Source organism: Aspergillus sclerotioniger (assembly GCF_003184525.1).
Source record: "Aspergillus sclerotioniger CBS 115572 chromosome Unknown BO94scaffold_4, whole genome shotgun sequence".
In the NCBI taxonomy this organism is placed as follows: domain Eukaryota; kingdom Fungi; phylum Ascomycota; class Eurotiomycetes; order Eurotiales; family Aspergillaceae; genus Aspergillus; species Aspergillus sclerotioniger.
In genome coordinates this window covers 1151682-1168924 of record NW_020290994.1, presented here as the reverse complement: position 1 = coordinate 1168924, position 17243 = coordinate 1151682, and the positions used below count along the sequence as shown (strand labels likewise).

Genomic DNA, 17243 nt, shown 5'->3' with positions numbered 1-17243 from the left:
TGACGATGATGGGTTGCAACGCCGGAACAACTGGGCGGAGGAGCCGAGTCGGCCCATGCCGGACTCGGTAAGGCGCCGCGGGAGTGTCACATGCCTGCGCTAGTACTTACTCGGTACGGCCCTGAGTATCGTATCAACTAATCTACATCCATCTAGTATCTATCTATCTTCATTGCCACTGACTCAGTCTCACTCGGAACCCTCCATCCTAGCCCTTTCTCCCTTTATATATATATATATATATATATATATATATCTATCTTGACCGATTGGATCCTTTGGGGTTCTCCCCCCCGCTGCCAAGATACCATGTCCTCGTCGGATTGGAAAAAAACCCTTGGCTTCACAGATCGATTGACAGCCATTCAATCGCTGTAAGTCTGCTATCATGGGTGACCTCTCCCTCCATACCCCTTCCATGCGAAATGGATGAGGCATTCTGATGCCCTTTCAGCACCATCGCCTACCAACGAGCTTCCTCCTCGGCTGCGTTCGCTGAGGCCCAATCTCAAGCCAAGAGATCTGAAAGTGAAGCCTATGATCAAGCCGCGTCCCAGGTCAGTCTTATACCACCTGAAGCTCACATCAAACTAACGGAATATAGGCAGAATATGACAGACTATGTCAGGAGGCTATTGACCAAGCAGAGGCTACTGGATCGGTAGCTCCCATCATCAGCAGCCCAGACCAGCCTCACGCCGACTCCGGCAAGCACCACTGGGAGGGTGGAGAAACCATCGGTCCATACCAGTCATGTCTTCCTCATTTTGACGGCATACACTCCATGATTTATAAGTCCAAGCGTGCAGATGGTACCCTGGTGGCCGTTAAGGTCACAATCCCTCACTTACTGGCCCCACCGCACGACGCTAAACGTGAGGTCCAGCTGCTTCATGCTGCGGCTGGCCCTCGAGTAATCCCGCTGCTAGAAACTCTCGGTTTAGATCAAGGGCGATTTGTTATTGTCTTTCCTTTTATGAGACATGATTTTGAACAGCTACTTCGACGAGACGCATTAACAGCGGCGCAAACCAAGTCTCATTTGTGGGACATGTTCAGCGCGTTAGCACACATCCATAAATTGGGGCTCATACACCGAGATATCAAACCATCCAACATCTTGCTCGATTCCCCTGATGGCCCCGCCTATCTGGCAGATTTTGGAATCGCATGGAAAGAAGGCTGCAAAGGAGCTGAGCCCGTTGATCAAAAGATCACAGATGTTGGAACCACGTGTTATCGTCCACCTGAGATCCTGTTTGGTTTCAAGGGATATGGACCTGCTCTTGACCTTTGGGCGGCCGGTTGTGTCGTTGCTGAAGCGGTGGCTGTTGGACACAAGCAATTGTTTGACTCGGGTCCTGTAGGAAGCGACTTATCGCTGATTCAGTCTATCTTTCAGACCCTGGGAACCCCAGATGAAGGCACTTGGCCTGTACGTGATAAGAGCCAATCATCCTGCTTCCTCATTATACCAAAGTATCATGCTGATAACGGGGTAAACAGGAGACCCAACGGCTTCCGGACTGGGGAAAAGTGGAGTTCTACAAATACCCTGCCAAAGAATGGGATGATATCCTCAAAGGAGCTTCTACCAAAGCCCGAGACTTGGTAAGCCAACTGGTGTGTTACGAGAGCAATAAACGTCTGTCCGCTGAAGAGGTATGTGAAAATCGAGAGACAGAAAAAAAGAGTACAGGCCTTGCAAATCTCTTACAATAATATAGGCATTGAAACATTCTTACCTTGAGACCTTTTAATCTTTCCCCTTTGCGTCTTTGAAAGGGACGGATAATGCGGTGATCTTTCACATGACACCGCAACAAAAATGCGATCTGCATAGCTTCACCAGCACCTTATAACTATTCGCAGGTAGTTCCATAGGGAGGCCACCCCGACACCGGTTGGGCGTTTCGGCCGCCTGATGGGTCGAAGCCATGGAGACCATTGTGCCTAAAGCTTGGGAGCTGCCAACAGCGGTCCGAAACTGGGGCTTATGCTTGGTAGTTAGTTTCATCATAGAGAATCCGGACAAAGCTCTGCTATTTCAGGCTGGAAGCATTATTATTGTGGGCTGATGTTCATAAATAATAACCAAACAGCGGGTTAGCGTATTTCCCAGACCGGAGCCGAACGGAGGAGCGCCGGTTCAAAATTTGAGAAGATTTCAAACGAAGATAGACCCGGGCACATTCTTCTGCTGACACTTGAGAATGAACTGTCTTCCTCTTTCTAAAGAAAGACGAGGAGTCGAAGGAGAAGGGTTGAGTCGGTGTAAGAGAGTAGTATCTATCTAGGTAGCATATCGGAGTTGTGACGCATGCAAGGGCAGCATGCTTTGTTTCGATCGCGAGGCTGGACGAGGGTGGTGTTGCACGACAGCCAACCAGTGTCCGCGGGTGTTGAACATCGGAAGGCATTTCCATTTGTTGATTGACTAGAGTCGGACAATCGGAGGGAACCTACCCTACGAATGAATGTGCCACTCACGGTGGTGGGTGGGTGACGCTAGGAAGGACCGGAGTTCGAGAGGGGTCTTGGCTAATTAATGGGCGGTCGCTCAGGGACCACCCAATGAATGAATGAGTGAAGATCTCATTCAATGCATTGGGACTGGCTCCAAAATCCAACGGCCTATCGTGGTGCCGTTGTCAACGTGGTGTGGCGGATATGCACAAGACTGTTATTCCAGGGGAGTTCAAGAGAATGGCCAGAGAAGGGTCAACACGCAGAGCACTCACCGAGTACAGAATTGATTGATTAATTGCGAGTCCAGTGAGATGGCCAAGGCCTCATAACAGTGCGTCATCCATATAAGTGAAAGGATTCTCGGACCTGCGGTGACCATACCGGGACTCCAAGGAGAATCGAGGGGTTCTTCTGTCCATTCATCCATTCTTGCCTGTGATACGGAGTGATGGTTGTTGATGCCGGAGGCCCGGCACCTCGTGTCCGTTGTGACCGTCATAAAACCAGGAACCATACCAAATCCAAGCCAATCAAAATGCAAGAGTTCCTGAGTTGGGCGGGACAAACCCCGTAATCCCCACCCGGCATTACCAAGCAATACGGGGCCGTGATTGGTGGAGCCCCCCTCATTATGCTTTGACCTCATTTCGTTTAACTGCGGTTCCGTGGGAGGTACTCAGGTAATTACCCGTATTGGCAGCGATGCTCTCTGGAGAAGGTCGGCTTCTCGTCTTTGGGTCACCACTAAGTAAGTACCCTTCACTTCCCGCACTGGAGGGCGAATCCCTCCTATTCATTATCTCCCCGTCTTCCATCCCTCCTTTCCTTCCTTTCCTTCCTTCTTCCTGGCCGACCTTCGCAGCGTGGAAGCTGGCTGTCTTTCGTTTACCGATCTAGATCGGGTGTGGCCCAGCCATCTCGAACTATATCTGGGGATTCTCAGATTTCCATTCTTTCTAAATCCACATTCTTTAACGCGCTTGCGCCCTTTACGCCACTACGCGACTAGCTTATCGCACCGACAAAGAAACCAAATAGTGATATCGATCTATGACACACATCAAACCAACTTACATCCATCCTTTTAATCCTGCGAAACCCCCAGGCACGCCTTGATACAGAAATTGCATATACACGCCACGCTATCTCTGGACTTGCAGTGTGTCCACCTGTGCAGGTACGCGGGGCAGCATTAATCTCACATTGCTCAACTCCGCAAGACCAGAAATTTGCGCAAAATAAAGCTCGTGAGCCCTAAGCAAACTCTAACCATGGTGCATGCGCATGCACATGCACACCGTGACCGGGTGGCCAGCCTGAAGGGACGAAGCCCGGATGATGGCCAAGGGGTGACCGTGGTTTATGTGACTATGAGTCCGGATTTTGATGGCCCTGTCGGAGGCTACGTGACAGGGAGCAAGACCTCAAACAACAGCAAGAACACAGCCGGTTTTGGTGTTGGCGCTCCCGTCCAGCAGACAAGGTCGTCTTCGACAGACGAGACCAAGACCACCGAGGCAGCAACGACACATACCAAGGCAGAGACACATACTGCAACCACCAAGTCTACCGAAACAGAGCCTACTACGACGCAGCAGCCAACGACAACAGGTCAGACAACCGAGGCTACCCGGGCTACTCAGGTGTCAAGTACAGATGAGGAGTCTGCATCCTCTACTAGGACTACCTTTCAAACCAGCACTTCGTCTTCCAAATCTTCAACGTCTTCCATGTCATATTCCACATCATCTGGTTCATCAACCACATCTTCACAGAGCAATCTCGGACTGGAGAATGCCGCTATCACCGGTTCATCTTCAACCAAATCTTCTACTTCTGCATCTGCAACCGCAGTTGCCGGATCAGGTGGACTCTCTGGAGGTGCAAAGGCAGGAATTGCGATTGGCGTTATCTTGGGGGTTGGTTTGATTGCAGTGCTGATCTTCCTTTTGATGCGCAAGAAGAAACAAGGAGAGGAAGAGCTTGCGGCGAATGAAGCCGATGATGAGAAGTACTGGGGCTCAGATATCGTTGCGCCACCACCCCCTCCAAAACCCGAGCCTGTGACTTCCCCCAATCCCCCGCAATTGAATGTCCGTCCAATTACCCAGTTTGCACCGTTCGAATCCGAGTTTAGCTCCAGTGATGGGTTCATGGGCCTCTCCACGATTGGCGAAGACGCAACTATTGCCTCAGGTGCAACCGGTACACGCAGTCTGACTGGTAATCCATCGCCTCCTCATTCACCTCAGTCAAGTAGTGCGAGCTCAAACCCGTTCAATGATCCAGTGGATCCATTCAATAACCCGTCTGAGGTCCCCTCGCCTTCTACAACCCCCAATTCCATTACTCAGTCGGCACGCATTCCGGAAGAACTTGCTGTTTCCGAGTCCGCTCCTGAAGCGATCCTAAATAACGGGACAGTGACAACTGGGGTTGCAGCCGGCGCTACAGCCGCAGCAGTTGCAGTTTCAGACGCCCCAGACAAAGATCTGCCCAACCGTCCTGAAAGTTCCACGTCTCATGCTGCCTCCGAGTCCGATCCTTTCGGTCATGGTCCAGTGAGCCCCGTTAGCCCCGTTAATACCAATACGGCACCAGTTCCCACTGCTCCTGCTGTTGCTGCTGTTCCACTGGTTGCGCCAGCGGGTCCGGGTTTAGCTCCATCTAATGTGCACCGCGTGCACATGGATTTCATTCCTTCAATGGCGGACGAGATGGAGCTGCGTGCTGGTGATATTGTCAGACTGTTGCACGAGTATGACGACGGATGGGCTCTTTGCATTCGGATGGATCGCTCTCAACAAGGTGTTGTCCCTCGTTCGTGTCTTTCGTCTCGTCCTTTGAAGCCCCGGCCTGGTCCGCCTCCAGGTGCTATGCCTGGGCCACGTGGGCCGCCAATGATGGGTCCAAATGGCCCCATGCCGCCTGGGCCCATGGCACAGACGCCGCGCTTCTATCCTCAGGAGGCTCGGCCGCACTCCCCTGCACGTCCCATGTCTCCAGCTTACTCTGGTTACTCCGGCCCTCCGCAACCGCATCCTTATCAGCGTCCTATGACTCCGGCACAGTATTCCCAAGCTCAAAGGCCCTTCTCTCCGGGACCAGGTCCAGTGGTCCCTAGGTCCTTGAGTCCTGGACCTTATGGACACCCGGGATTTCAGCGTCCAGAAATGCCAACCAGTCAACGAATGCGTAGCAATAGTACGGGTGGTGTGAACGCTCGAATGGCAGGGCCTGCCGGTCCGAGTCCTCTCGGAGCTCCCATGAAGGCAATGGCCATGCATCCAGCAGCGATCCCTGCACCAGTTTCGGCAACAATTGAGACAGTCACCCCAGAGACCTTCCACAAGTAGTGGTCCATCTGAACTTGATGATATGGGATGCAATCGCATGGCACAATTGTCATCTTATTGCCGCTGGGCGGACAAATCTATCACGATGAAAACATTGGATCGTTCCCGGTGCTTGCTCCCTTGTTGAATGATTTTACGCGTTGGGCCACGTCGGTCTCCTTCAACCCTTTTTTGGTTCAGAAAGCCTTCCCAAGCTTAAGGAATCCAGATCTTCGTTGGAACATGAACTATGTGTCTGGATACCTGGTCCTTTTCCTTCATGTGAATGACTAATATACCACGCGACTTCTTTTCATTTTCTTGATGTCTTGTGCTATCGAATCTCTTTTTCTTCTCCCCCACCCCTTTGTCTCCCTGTCGGAACAAAACAAATGTAAATTAGCTGTTTCCGAACCCTGTCTCTTGCCTTTTTCTTTCTTGGTTCAAGGGAAAAATAGCAAAAGGGACAGGTAGAGAAAGGGATAAGACATAAGGGGGCTCACCTCCTTTTGGTTGAGTGCTCATTATGTGAACGCCAAAGACTAATATGGAGTAATGTGTTCAGGGTGTACTTACTTTGCTACATAATCTCTAGCTGATGAATTAAAAGTCTATACCATCAACCGCATTTCTTAATCAACCAATCATACATTTAGAGTCACCTAGATACCACTAGTCAGAACACTACAACGTAGTAGTTAGTCCACGGCCTAATTCTTCCCAGGGCTACCTACGCCAAGCACATAGACAGAACTCTACATTTTATTCACATGATCTCCTTACTATAATACTAGTAATGACAACTCACTATCAACCATCCAACCAATAGGAGATCTAATCTAATCTATACACCGGCCCTACTTTTTCATTCTGCATCAAAGATGCGGAACACCTCCACTCGCCAGAAGCAAGTTCACAATACTGATTATCCCCTCACCGAGGATCAACCCCGAGGCGAGGACCACAACCGTCGAGGACGCGGCATCCGCATTCGCTTCCTTGATGGCTTGTCCTGGGGCTGGTGTTCCTCCGGCTTGAGCCGCAGTCCAGGACTCGGATAGGTTCGTCTGCACGTCCACATCGCCAGTGGCGGCAGCGGAGTCTGAGGCCGCCGCAGCGGACTTTGCTGCGTGTCGTTGGGACCACCACCAGGCGATTAGGCCGCCGATGGCGCGGGCTAATGTGAAGGAAGGGACGTTGAAGATCCCGACGGCGACGGCGATGCCGCCTGGGATCCAGTCTCGCCAAGGGGCGGACACGTCTTTGCGGCCGCCGTTGGCGATGGGGGATGCGGCGACAAGGCGAAGGATAGTTATGGCTACGAATATTATGCCGGCGATCAGAGATGCCTGCCAGGCCATTGGGGGGAGGCCTTGGCCAGTGACGAGACGGGCTGTGAAGATCCAGACGTATGCAGTAGGGGTCTGGAACATGGGGCCGGGTACTTCGTAGACGCTGACATACATCTTGTAGACGGCGGTGGAGAGCACCGCGCCCACGAGACTGCCTATAATTTGGCCGTAGAACTGGGCCTTGGGGCTAGCGCCTAGGAGATGGCCGGTTTTGAGGTCTTGCATCATGTCTCCGGCTTGGAGGGCGCCGGACTCAGATACGGCACCCGCGAGGAGGTTGGTGACAAGGGCGGTGCGGCGAGAGAAGTGAGAGGCAGGGGTTGCCAGGGAGAAGAGCAGTTGAGTCAGTTTGCTGATCCCGGAGACGGGATTCAGGTCGGTTTCACCAAGAGCACGTACGCCCATGATGGAGAGAAGGACTGCCAGGAAGGTGGCGAGACTGGACAGCAGGGGGGACATGATGTCGCCAAAGACAATGTGCATACACACGACGTTCAAGATCAGAGTCAAGGGGAGTAGGATGATGACTGTACGGGTGGATATAAGTTGGGAGGGAGGGGCATCTTCATCATCGTCGTCGTTGTCATTTGCGCTGCGTCTCCCGATGGAAGGGACGGCATGGCTTGGGATGGAAGATTCTTCGGTAATGGGGCTCAGGGCGGAGTAGGTGATGTACAAATGGAGGTTGGAAGACGCGGATCCTCCAGAGATAACCCGTTGCCCGGCACGACTGCGGAGAAGCTTGTCTTTCATCTTTGATGCACGGGGTACAAGCGGCCTTACCACCAGCCAACCGAGGCTGACAAGAGAGTCCGCAAGCATGATGGCTAGCGAAATCCAAACAATCCAAGCCTTGCTTCCATCTTCCCAGCTGTCCACAGGACCAGGGGCCCAGCCACGAGCCTTCGCAAGCGGCGAAAGAATCCCCCATCCCAGAAACGCACCAAAGAGCATGTGCATACAGGTCGAGGGACCCATGATGATCCCCTGGCCAACATATGCGGGAGACGGGTTCAGGGTCCAGAGCCAGTTTTTGGCCAGGTACAGACCTAAGATAGGGATATCACGGACTTGCGGGACGAAGTACGAGAAGAGGGTCTGTCGTTATTCGAGAGTCAGTTTGAAGAAGTTGCAACGCTCCGAAACATTGAGTCTTACATAAAAACCGGAAACCGCGAAGGCGCCCACCAGGAGGCGCATCTTGGATCTCCAGTCCTTTTGGTCATTGTCCAAATGACTGGAGTCAGTCTTCTTGAGCAATGGCCCGCTTTCCCCGGGTTCATGAGCCAGAGCAGGCTCTTCATATACTTCCTCACGTTGTGGAACACCCTCAACGTCCCCCGCCCTCGCCTTGGCCTTCTCGTCACCCTGTCCACTTCCGTGAAGCACCCTCAACATCAGCGCCGAGGCTGTTCCGCTCGGGAACTTGAGCTTTTCCCGAACAATCACCTCCTTTCTTAGAGGAACGGCAAAAACAACCCCGAACAGACAGACTCCCAGACTCCAGACCACGAGCTTCCAAAAGTTCAGCTTCAGAGGCCCGCCCTCTCCGGTGCCGCCATCTCCCGAGGGGCCATCTTCTCCGTCTTTGATCAGAAATTCCAAGGCGGGGATGACACCAACAAATCCACAACCCAACGGCATGGTCCCCACCGCCCCTGCTACCGTTTGTATGAGAACATTTTCGATGGGAGTGAAAGGGTAGGATAAATGTTTCGATAGGACCTTGAAGACGGAGAACCCAATCAGGGCGGATGGCATGGCCATGGTGCTGATCCATCCTGTCTGCAGGCCGAAGTATGTATTGGAGAAGGTGATGAGAGCGCCGATTAGCAACCCGACGAGCAAGGATCGCGAGGTGAAGCTCTGAGGGGAGGTGGCGGAGGGCTGGGAAATATGGGCGTAGGCTGTCCGTCCATCATGGTCGACTGAGGATCTGGGCGATGAGCCATCTCGGGCTGGTTCATCCTGTTGCCGGTCGCCGTCGGAGGCATGGCCTGCCATGGTGATGGATTGGTAGTTCATCGGATGCCGTAGCCGTGAATGAGTCGAGCCCGCAAGAGAGGTGGCTCTCCTGTCACACAAAGAAGGGATGGGCGGGTCAACGAGCCATCACGCAAGGGCATGCGAGGGAAGCGGGGAGATAAGAAAAAGCGAGGATGACTGGAAAAAGATAACGCGATGGAGGCGCATCTCGTGGATGATTAATGTTGGAGAAACAAAGCGAGGCTCCATCGCGTCATCCGATAACCGCTGACTCAGCCGCGATAAGAGCCGGTGATGTCAATTGCCTTCAAATTTACTTCCATCTACAAACAATCATTATACATTATAGTAGTGGTCTTTTTGGTCATTCCAAACTGGAGGGACTGACGTACAACATATCACACACTCTTTTTGTTACGTATGAAGCCATTGAATTGTTCACGGCACTGTTGGATCGAACTGAGGGGAGGGAAGGTGGGAGATGGAAGAGAGGGAAGGCGCGCCTGATGAAGCTCTCGCCAGCCACTGTTTGGCTACTCCATACTAGTTAGTCCCTGACATGATAGTCGCGATTATATCTGCATTTCCCTGGAATTGGTCATCCTATGCTTCACCATAGAATGAGGCTTTTGTAAACTCCCCTCTTGTCTAGCTTCCCCTTCTAAGTATTCTTTTGAGCAATCAGTGATCCCCCCTCCCCCAGAGCACACTAGAAGTCGTCACCAAAATGATTTCAGTGTACACTTCTAAAAGGATTGATTTAACAATGCTTCTTGGCATCTATTAGACCAGGCTTCGTCACGTCACTACATTCATGAATTCTCCCACCATCCACTTCTCCACCGTCTCCTTCAACAACCGCTCATAGTTCACCAGCGTCTTCTGCGTGGCCCATGCCAAGTGAGGCGTAAGAACCAGATTCAGATCCTCGGTCCCCTCGGCCAGCAAGGGGGAGTTCTCCGGCCCAGCGGGCTCCTTTGCAAACACATCCGTTGCAGCCCCAATGATCTGGTTTTCCTGCAATGCCCGCACGAGTGCCTCTTCATCCACCACTCCTCCTCTCGACACATTGACCACAACCGCGTGGGGGGACATGGCTTCGAACTCGGCGGTCGAGAGGAGATTCCGCGTAGAGGGTGCCAGTGGGACTGCTATGAAAAGCACTGTACTCTGCTTAATAACCTCGTCGAAAGCGACTCTCTCTTGATTGCTGTCAGACCGGTTCGAGGCGCTGGCATCCCCGAATAGTTTGCGCTCGGCAATAATCACCTTCATGCCCATCCCGCGGGCTAATTGGGCGATCCGTTTCCCTGAATTTGAGTCAGATCTTGTTCCAGCAAGCAGCGTTCCATGGATACCACCCAGTACGTACCGACAGCGCCATTTCCGATAATTCCGGCCACCTCCTCCTGGCAGGTCAGGGGTTGCGTCCCGTCGTGATTGAGACAGTCGAATACCAGGGTCTTTTTCCGGGGCCACTCGCCAGCCCGGGTTAATGTGTGCGCACGCAGGACTCTCCGGCGGGCAGCAAAATACAACCCGATCGCGTGTTCGGAGACGGCCTCGGTGTTTGCCGCGGGACAGTTGCTCACGAGAATGCCCCTCTTCCTGCATGCTTCTAGGTCCACACAGTCGGTGCCCGCGGCCACTATCACGATCAGTTCGAGATATGGGGTCACTTCGGGAGACAGTGCATCTGCATCGATTCGCAGCGCAGATAGGACCAAAATCGAGGCATCGTGAATGCGTGCGTGGAGTTCCGGTAGTGAGGTCTGTCCGTAAATTGTTGTGGTGCTAGTATAAGGAGCAGGTAGTTCGAACTGGGGGATTCGGATAAAGTCGCCCTGCAAGGCTATGATGTGGTGGTCAGTTGGAGATGAAGGGGGTGCCATGATGGCTTCTGACTTTGCAAGGGGATGAAGAGAGAAAAGAAGACTGTCTCCAGGGTCTATGGGGGAGCCTTTGCAGATTTATGCTCCCCGCTCTTGCAGTAATATTGCGCGCCTTGTCGATGACAGCGACCCACTGGCGATAAGCAGATCGATCCGCTCGCTCGCAGCCGACCTATTAAAAAGCTATCTATGTCCTAGGTTGACCCAATAAATCTCTCGGTCGATTATCTTAGACACCAGGTCGATCATGTCTACAGCACAGGTGACGGATTACGCTCGCAAAGAATCCCCTCGAAGTATTCGGTCACGCCGGTCACGTCGTCGAGCTCTCCCATCCATCCGACATACTGATCCGGCCGCAAAACCACCATGGCGCCCCTTGACCTGTCCACCCCCCAGACCTCATAGGCGTTGCCTTTGCACTGCTCATCCCAGAAGCACTTGCTGTCACTCCACACTTTCGTATAGTCCCAGCCCTCATCCTCGTCGAATTGACGCACGATTGGCGGGAAATCACGGAGTTCCACTTGATCCAATGGAGCACTGTGGATGGCCTTGACTTCAATCACGGAATCGAGCTTTTGTTCGGAGGGCGTGAAGCGCTTCAGAAGCTTTGTCAGGCTCTCACTGAGCGTCGACATGCAACTCTGCTGGTCCTGCAGCCGCATATCGCCGGCCAAAAGCAGGATTCGAAAGCGGCCGTCACTCTTCAGGAGTCGAGTCGTCCACCACGGTTGGCCATCGGATTGGTTGCAAATGAGTGCCGCAGGGAATCTCTCTCCTGCTACAAGGTGCTTGGCCATTGTTGTACTGCCCTTGTGTACAAGAGGGCTCGACTTGTAGAATGTAACGTGCCCCTCTGCGAACTGTTCGTTATCGATGAAGGCTTGCCGCATGGCCGCCTGGATGTCATCTTGTTCTTGCGGGGAGGCCTCAAGTCCCTGTTGCTCCTGCTTCTCCTTTTTCAGGAAGAAAGAGGCCCATTTTTGGTCAAAATCCAGGACCATCTGGGCGAGGTGATGTCGCTCCGAGGAGTAGGTATCGAGGATGGAGGGAGAGGCCATTCCCTTCAGGACAAGCCCCAACTTCCAACCGAGGTTGAAGCCGTCATGAATACTCATGTTCATTCCCAATCCTATCTTCGGGCTGTGGGTGTGGACGGCATCTCCGACCAAGAACATCCGTCCCTTGTTGACGGTGGGCGTGAGTCTCCGACCAACCTGTTGATGCACGTCAGACAAGGCTCACCGAGGCAATGAGGAGTTGAGGAGTGAGATGTACCTGATACGCAGCCCACCAGTGGCAAATCTTGAAGTCGAAGTAGAAGGGAGCCATGATTTTCTTCACCCTCTCGCGGAGCATGTCCAAGGTTACTGCCGACCGGTCGAACGAGTCCGCCACCACTTCGTCGTCCTCCTGCAATGGGACATAGAAGCGCACCATATTGCCTTCCCTCGTAATCGTGAGCAGATGGCCTTCCGGGCTGTCTATCGATGATGGCCATCGGATGTCGGCTATGGTTCAGTGTCAGTCAATCTGCTTTTCTCCGTGCCCGGCGATGAACTCACGGAAATCCGTAATTGGGACCACATCCATCACACCCCTGGACAAGCACCTAAGTCAGCTAGGAGCCATGGAAGCAAGAAGTAAGAGGGGTACCAGATGTGATCCGTGTGCGACCCCTCAAAGGGGATGCCCAGTTGTTTTCTCGTCCAGCTATGTGCCCCATCACAACCGATGAGGTACTTGGTCCGGATCGTCTCGATTGTCCCAACCTTGTGCTTGCGTTTCTGGATGAGATCTTCAAGGTCATCCAGGGCTGGCTGATAGGGACAGATACCTGGGTTGGGGGCTGGGGTTGCTTCCTCCTCACTCAGGATCCGCAACTGGACCGTGATGGGATATGCCTGTGGATCTTTCTCGAGACTCTCGTCATAGCTTAATGACTCTCCAATAACACCTCTCTCAACCTCGAGGCCGGAGGTGCTTTTGATAACGTCCAGAAAGAATCGTTCGATGCGACCCTGTGACAGCAAGGCCATGCGATATGGCGACGAAGTATGAATGGTGCTTCGCTGTTGTCCGGTACGGTGCAGACCTCCCTTCCCGTCCGGTCTCTGGTTCATCTTGTCGGTTACTGATCAATTTCAAGTCAGGTAGGGTACTCACCCAGAACATAAACGCGGCCGCGTGGTAGCCCTCTTCTATCACGCGGTGGGCAAAGCCCATACTATCAAACAGCTCGAGCGTTCGGCTCCTCAGACCATCCGCATGGCCTCGGAACAGCTTGGTGCCACGTTTGTCGATAATGCGAGCATTTATACCATACTGAGCCAGCCAGTACGCAACGGTCAGTCCTGATGGACCGGCCCCGATGATCAGGCTAGTAATGGTCAGCAGGAGTGGACAGTCGGAGATGGAGGACTTGCACATCGGTAGAAGACTCAATCGAGGCAGCCATGGTGGGAAAAGATCAAGGAAGGCGGAACAGTTGGAGGAGTGGAATTTGATGAATTTCCAGCTCCAAGACTGCGGTGCAGCTGCCCTACTTATAGCTGATGCTGTGCATCTGTCCAACAGTCCATGTTGGGATACGCGATGCGACCAATGAGGCTTCGATTTCGGCCCACTTATCGCTCCACGGCAAGGCTCGGTGTGTTTCTAGGTGCACTGATGCCATCTCGCTATCATTCTCCGGGATGGATCCATGATCACTGCCATGGTTTGTTTTCTTTGTGTTTCGCAATACGGAGTTGGCGGAGGCGAAGCATCGCATCGACGCTGCTCATTTACGATTCAACCCGGATGGATAGAGCAATTAGCTCTCGATTGGCACGGCTCTGTGGATCAGATAGTCAAACCGTTGAGCAGTTATACCTGGGAAAGTTATTCTCAACAACCGGTTGATTGTCGGAGTTGCGACCTGGACTTTTCCAAGACTCCTGAGAACCAGTCCAGTTGACCATCGGCCTAGCCGGTCAGCGCGACGCGTCGACATGATCGATCAGCAGTGCGAATGGGGCTGCCTGGTTGTGTTTCCTTCCGACCTGCGAGTGAATCAGAGTGAATCAGCGCTGCAGCCCCGTGCAACACGGCGATGCCCGCTCCAATACCCCCGCAGCAACCCCGCTCTCGTTCATGCACTTCGTATGCTGCCATGTTCTACTGGAAATCGAATCTGCCGTCAATTTTGAGTCTGAATTACGGAGACAGATATATCCCACACATCGATATCCCATGCAGGAAGAGGCTTTTTCGCCAAACGGGGGATAAAAAGTCGCTGTTGGATGGAGAATACGGGTTTTTCTCAAGATGTACGGAGCCCGGAGTAGTAGCCATCTCTCAGAATCCGTTGATCTTCTGAGGTAAGCTGATCCTGACATGACCGATGTTTCAGCCAGGGCCACGACCCTGGGATGTCCTGGAATCCACCCCTGCGGGCATGAACCCCCTTCCCCCCTTCACAGACAGTGTGAGCTACAATTAGTGTGTTAGCTGGATAGAATTATCATGTTCCGAGGGGATCCAGGCTCAAAGGATCCGTGTTCAAGCTTTTTCTAGTCTCAAGTTCTGCCATGTTGCGTTCCTCGGGGCAGCATCACCATCTGCCCTTTGCCAGCCGACGATCCATTCCAACACGTCCACTTGCTGCATTCCACAACAATGAATGTCAAGAAATCAAGAAAGATTTCAAGCAAAGGAGACCCAGAGACCTCCCCGCGCTCAATTTAAACGTGGCCTGATCCGCTGGAGCGCGAATAATGCTTACTCGTCCTTCCCGGCCTTCACCGAGCTTATCGTACCTCAGACCTTTAAAAATGCATATGTCAACCGTAAGTTGGATTGTCTGTGCTTCCACACATCGACTAACGAGAACAGCTCTTCGTCGCATCAACCCTTTGCCTGGCCCCAGCCGTGTACGGCTATGGGGTGGCCGAAGTGACGGCAAGAGCCCACGCAGACTGTCATCCCGAAGACCCTCCGAATGATCGGCTCATTGGAGACCCACAGGATGCGGTGGCCACCGAGGACACGTGCGAGAAGATTGAGGTCAAGCATGGCTTTGACATTGATGCGTACTCGGTGAGCATGGTCGATATCACCAAGGATACGTCGGATCGATGCCATGCTCTTGGGATTTACGCCAATGAGGAGTGCATGGGGCTGCCCAATGCGCTGATTCCCTTCTTCCCTGGAGATACGCAGGGCGAGACTCGTTGCTTCAAGGATACGCCTTTTGACAAGTACCTGTACGTTCGGCTGCTGTGTGATGCCGACGACAAGGATAAGGATGGCAAGGATGGCAAGGATGGATCCCCGGATCAGCCCGAGTCTGAGGCTGATAAATCTGAAGCACCAGAAGCACCAGCTGATGCATCTGCTGATACGCCTGCTGATGCTCCTGCTGCTCCCAGCAGTGGAGGTCTTCTCAGTAGTCTTGGTCTCTGGTAGGAATGGGTGGTATGAACCAAATGAGCCATGACGGTTTAATGGTCGGCATGTATTAGTATGACTGTATGATCAAAGAACAAATACCATGTAATGTTCTAGAGTCTAAGCTTAAGGCTAGGTTGTGTTGTCATGTTGTCCAATTTGTAATTCAATACACTGTTCGATGCTGATACGAAACCACCCTATCGTCTTCGACCGGATTTGCATGTCAGGTCTATGCCTTCCTCTGGTACCAACACTTCTGTAATCTTCAGCTATCCTGAAACCCCCCCAGCATGAACCATACCACAGCAAAGTTTCGCTGAGTATATCACCTCCTGGGTGGATTGGCAGTCCACTGTGCTCCAACATGGCAAGTGCGCGTCCACCTATGTACTAGCCGTGAACAAGAATCGCATCACGAACCGCTGGATCACATATTCCATCCAGCTCGATCGCGTCCCATCTACTTAGGAATGCATCAACCGGAGGGTTCACCAATCCCGACCAGCCATCTCATCGACCTCCCATCAACCCGAAGAATGCCAGCCACTCCGCGCCGCCATCGCACATACTTTCCCCATTGTCAAATTGAAAGGCTGGTCCATGAAGCAGAGGATATAAAAGGGCGTAGAAATGATGTTTGACATGATGCTGATTCTCCAGAGCAGTCCCCTCAGTGAAACAACTCCATCTGAGGTTCCTATATCACCTCACTCTCACCCACACAACTCTATACTTCCATCCTAAACAACACCCAATCCCTAAAATGCGACACCATGTACGTCTTCTCCCCTCCCCTTCCCCCTCCTTCCCCTCCACCAAACCACAACTAACCTCCCATCCAACAACTTAGATCCTCCCCATCCTCCTCACCCTCACCCTCCCCCCACTAGCAACCACCTCCCAAACAACAACCACCACCGACCTAACCGCCCAAATCTGTCCCTCTTTCCACAACACCTGTCCACCCAACAACACCACCACCACTACCCCAAACAACCAAGACCCAACTACACACATCCACCCACGCACCCACCACCGCCCCATCCCCAAACCCATCCCCATCCCAATCACCCACCAACCCCCAACTCAACAACAACCCAGGACCTTCCCCCTCCACCCGGGAACCTGCCAATCCATCCCCGTCACCCCATCCACAACACACGTCTCTTTCGACACCCAAATCGAGGGTTCGGCCTCGCACTGCAATGTCACTCTGCATGAGCTGCCAGGGTGCGTGGATACTCCGTTATTGACGACGAGGGTTGAGGGCGATGAGAGCGGGGAGTGGGTGGGGAGTGAGTGTGCGGAGAGGACGGATCTTGGGGGTGATGGATCTGGATCTACACCTACTTCTGGGGATGTGAACATGAATGTGTGGGTTATGTTGGAGTGTGATGCATCCTCTACATTCACACCCTCTACCGGTGGTTCAGACACTTTGAACCAGCACGGTGATGAAAATGAGGATGAGGATAATACCTCGAACGGAAACATCCACGCCAATATGAACCAGGGTGATGATACTCCCAGCGCACAGCAACAGGACACCAACAAAGGGAGCAAAATCGGGTCTATGCATGGGGGACTACTCAACGCCACGAATGGGACAGGTGTGCACGGCGCAAATTGGAATGCCAGCACGGGGAGGGCGAATCTGACCACTTTGCATGGGGTGGGGAATCGGACGGTGGGGTGGAGGGTGTTGGCGAGGAGGAATTGGAAGAAGAGGTTGTTGCATTATTATTATTAAAAGAGAGATGGATGGGTTGGGA

At 52.8% G+C, this 17243-nt stretch overlaps 7 protein-coding genes across 7 annotated transcripts; 4 read left to right on the top strand and 3 right to left on the bottom strand.

Annotated features, from left to right (window-relative positions):
* Nucleotides 1–309: 309 nt before the first annotated feature.
* BO94DRAFT_553638 (putative cell division protein kinase (Ctk1)) lies at nucleotides 310–1760 on the top strand (the record flags this gene model as incomplete). The annotated part of the gene is made up of 5 exons (XM_025613672.1): nucleotides 310–374; nucleotides 455–557; nucleotides 605–1435; nucleotides 1507–1662; nucleotides 1728–1760. The coding sequence occupies 5 exons, from the start codon at nucleotides 310–312 to the stop codon at nucleotides 1758–1760; spliced, it is 1188 nt and encodes a 395-aa protein (XP_025471523.1).
* A 1980-nt stretch (nucleotides 1761–3740) lies between these two features.
* BO94DRAFT_582151 (SH3 domain protein) lies at nucleotides 3741–5825 on the top strand (the record flags this gene model as incomplete). The annotated part of the gene is made up of 1 exon (XM_025615459.1): nucleotides 3741–5825. The coding sequence occupies one exon, from the start codon at nucleotides 3741–3743 to the stop codon at nucleotides 5823–5825; it is 2085 nt and encodes a 694-aa protein (XP_025471522.1).
* A 641-nt stretch (nucleotides 5826–6466) lies between these two features.
* Nucleotides 6467–9348, bottom strand: BO94DRAFT_531693 (OPT family oligopeptide transporter). The gene is made up of 2 exons (XM_025610954.1): nucleotides 8315–9348; nucleotides 6467–8254 (listed from the first exon to the last, which is right to left on the bottom strand). The coding sequence occupies exons 1-2, from the start codon at nucleotides 9158–9160 to the stop codon at nucleotides 6680–6682; spliced, it is 2421 nt and encodes an 806-aa protein (XP_025471521.1). The 5' UTR covers nucleotides 9161–9348; the 3' UTR covers nucleotides 6467–6679.
* A 375-nt stretch (nucleotides 9349–9723) lies between these two features.
* On the bottom strand, nucleotides 9724–11049 carry BO94DRAFT_485028 (D-isomer specific 2-hydroxyacid dehydrogenase family protein). Its single transcript, XM_025608973.1, has 2 exons — nucleotides 10515–11049; nucleotides 9724–10452 (listed from the first exon to the last, which is right to left on the bottom strand). Exons 1-2 carry the CDS (start codon nucleotides 11032–11034, stop codon nucleotides 9941–9943), a joined length of 1032 nt encoding a protein of 343 aa, XP_025471520.1. The 5' UTR covers nucleotides 11035–11049; the 3' UTR covers nucleotides 9724–9940.
* Nucleotides 11050–11200: 151 nt separating this feature from the next.
* On the bottom strand, nucleotides 11201–13467 carry BO94DRAFT_509457 (putative phenol 2-monooxygenase; the record flags this gene model as incomplete). The annotated part of the gene is made up of 5 exons (XM_025609703.1): nucleotides 11201–12254; nucleotides 12316–12548; nucleotides 12603–12637; nucleotides 12694–13151; nucleotides 13204–13467. The coding sequence occupies 5 exons, from the start codon at nucleotides 13465–13467 to the stop codon at nucleotides 11286–11288; spliced, it is 1959 nt and encodes a 652-aa protein (XP_025471519.1). The 3' UTR covers nucleotides 11201–11285.
* Nucleotides 13468–14858: 1391 nt separating this feature from the next.
* Nucleotides 14859–15512, top strand: ccpA (the record flags this gene model as incomplete). The annotated part of the gene is made up of 2 exons (XM_025616986.1): nucleotides 14859–14867; nucleotides 14914–15512. 2 exons carry the CDS (start codon nucleotides 14859–14861, stop codon nucleotides 15484–15486), a joined length of 582 nt encoding a protein of 193 aa, XP_025471518.1. The 3' UTR covers nucleotides 15487–15512.
* Nucleotides 15513–16091: 579 nt separating this feature from the next.
* BO94DRAFT_610303 (uncharacterized protein) lies at nucleotides 16092–17221 on the top strand (the record flags this gene model as incomplete). The annotated part of the gene is made up of 2 exons (XM_025616606.1): nucleotides 16092–16246; nucleotides 16322–17221. Exons 1-2 carry the CDS (start codon nucleotides 16235–16237, stop codon nucleotides 17219–17221), a joined length of 912 nt encoding a protein of 303 aa, XP_025471517.1. The 5' UTR covers nucleotides 16092–16234.
* Nucleotides 17222–17243: the final 22 nt, after the last annotated feature.

Bases quoted from the DNA above. Each gene is read 5' to 3' on its own strand.
- BO94DRAFT_531693 (XM_025610954.1), bottom strand. From the start codon at position 9,160: ATGGCAGGCCATGCCTCCGACGGCGACCGGCAACAGGATGAACCAGCC. The intron at 8,255-8,314 runs GTAAGACTCAAT...GAATAACGACAG, and splicing joins TCGCGGTTTCCGGTTTTTAT to ACCCTCTTCTCGTACTTCGT.
- BO94DRAFT_485028 (XM_025608973.1), bottom strand. From the start codon at position 11,034: ATGGCACCCCCTTCATCTCCAACTGACCACCACATCATAGCCTTGCAG. The intron at 10,453-10,514 runs GTACGTACTGGG...ACTCAAATTCAG, and splicing joins TATCGGAAATGGCGCTGTCG to GGAAACGGATCGCCCAATTA.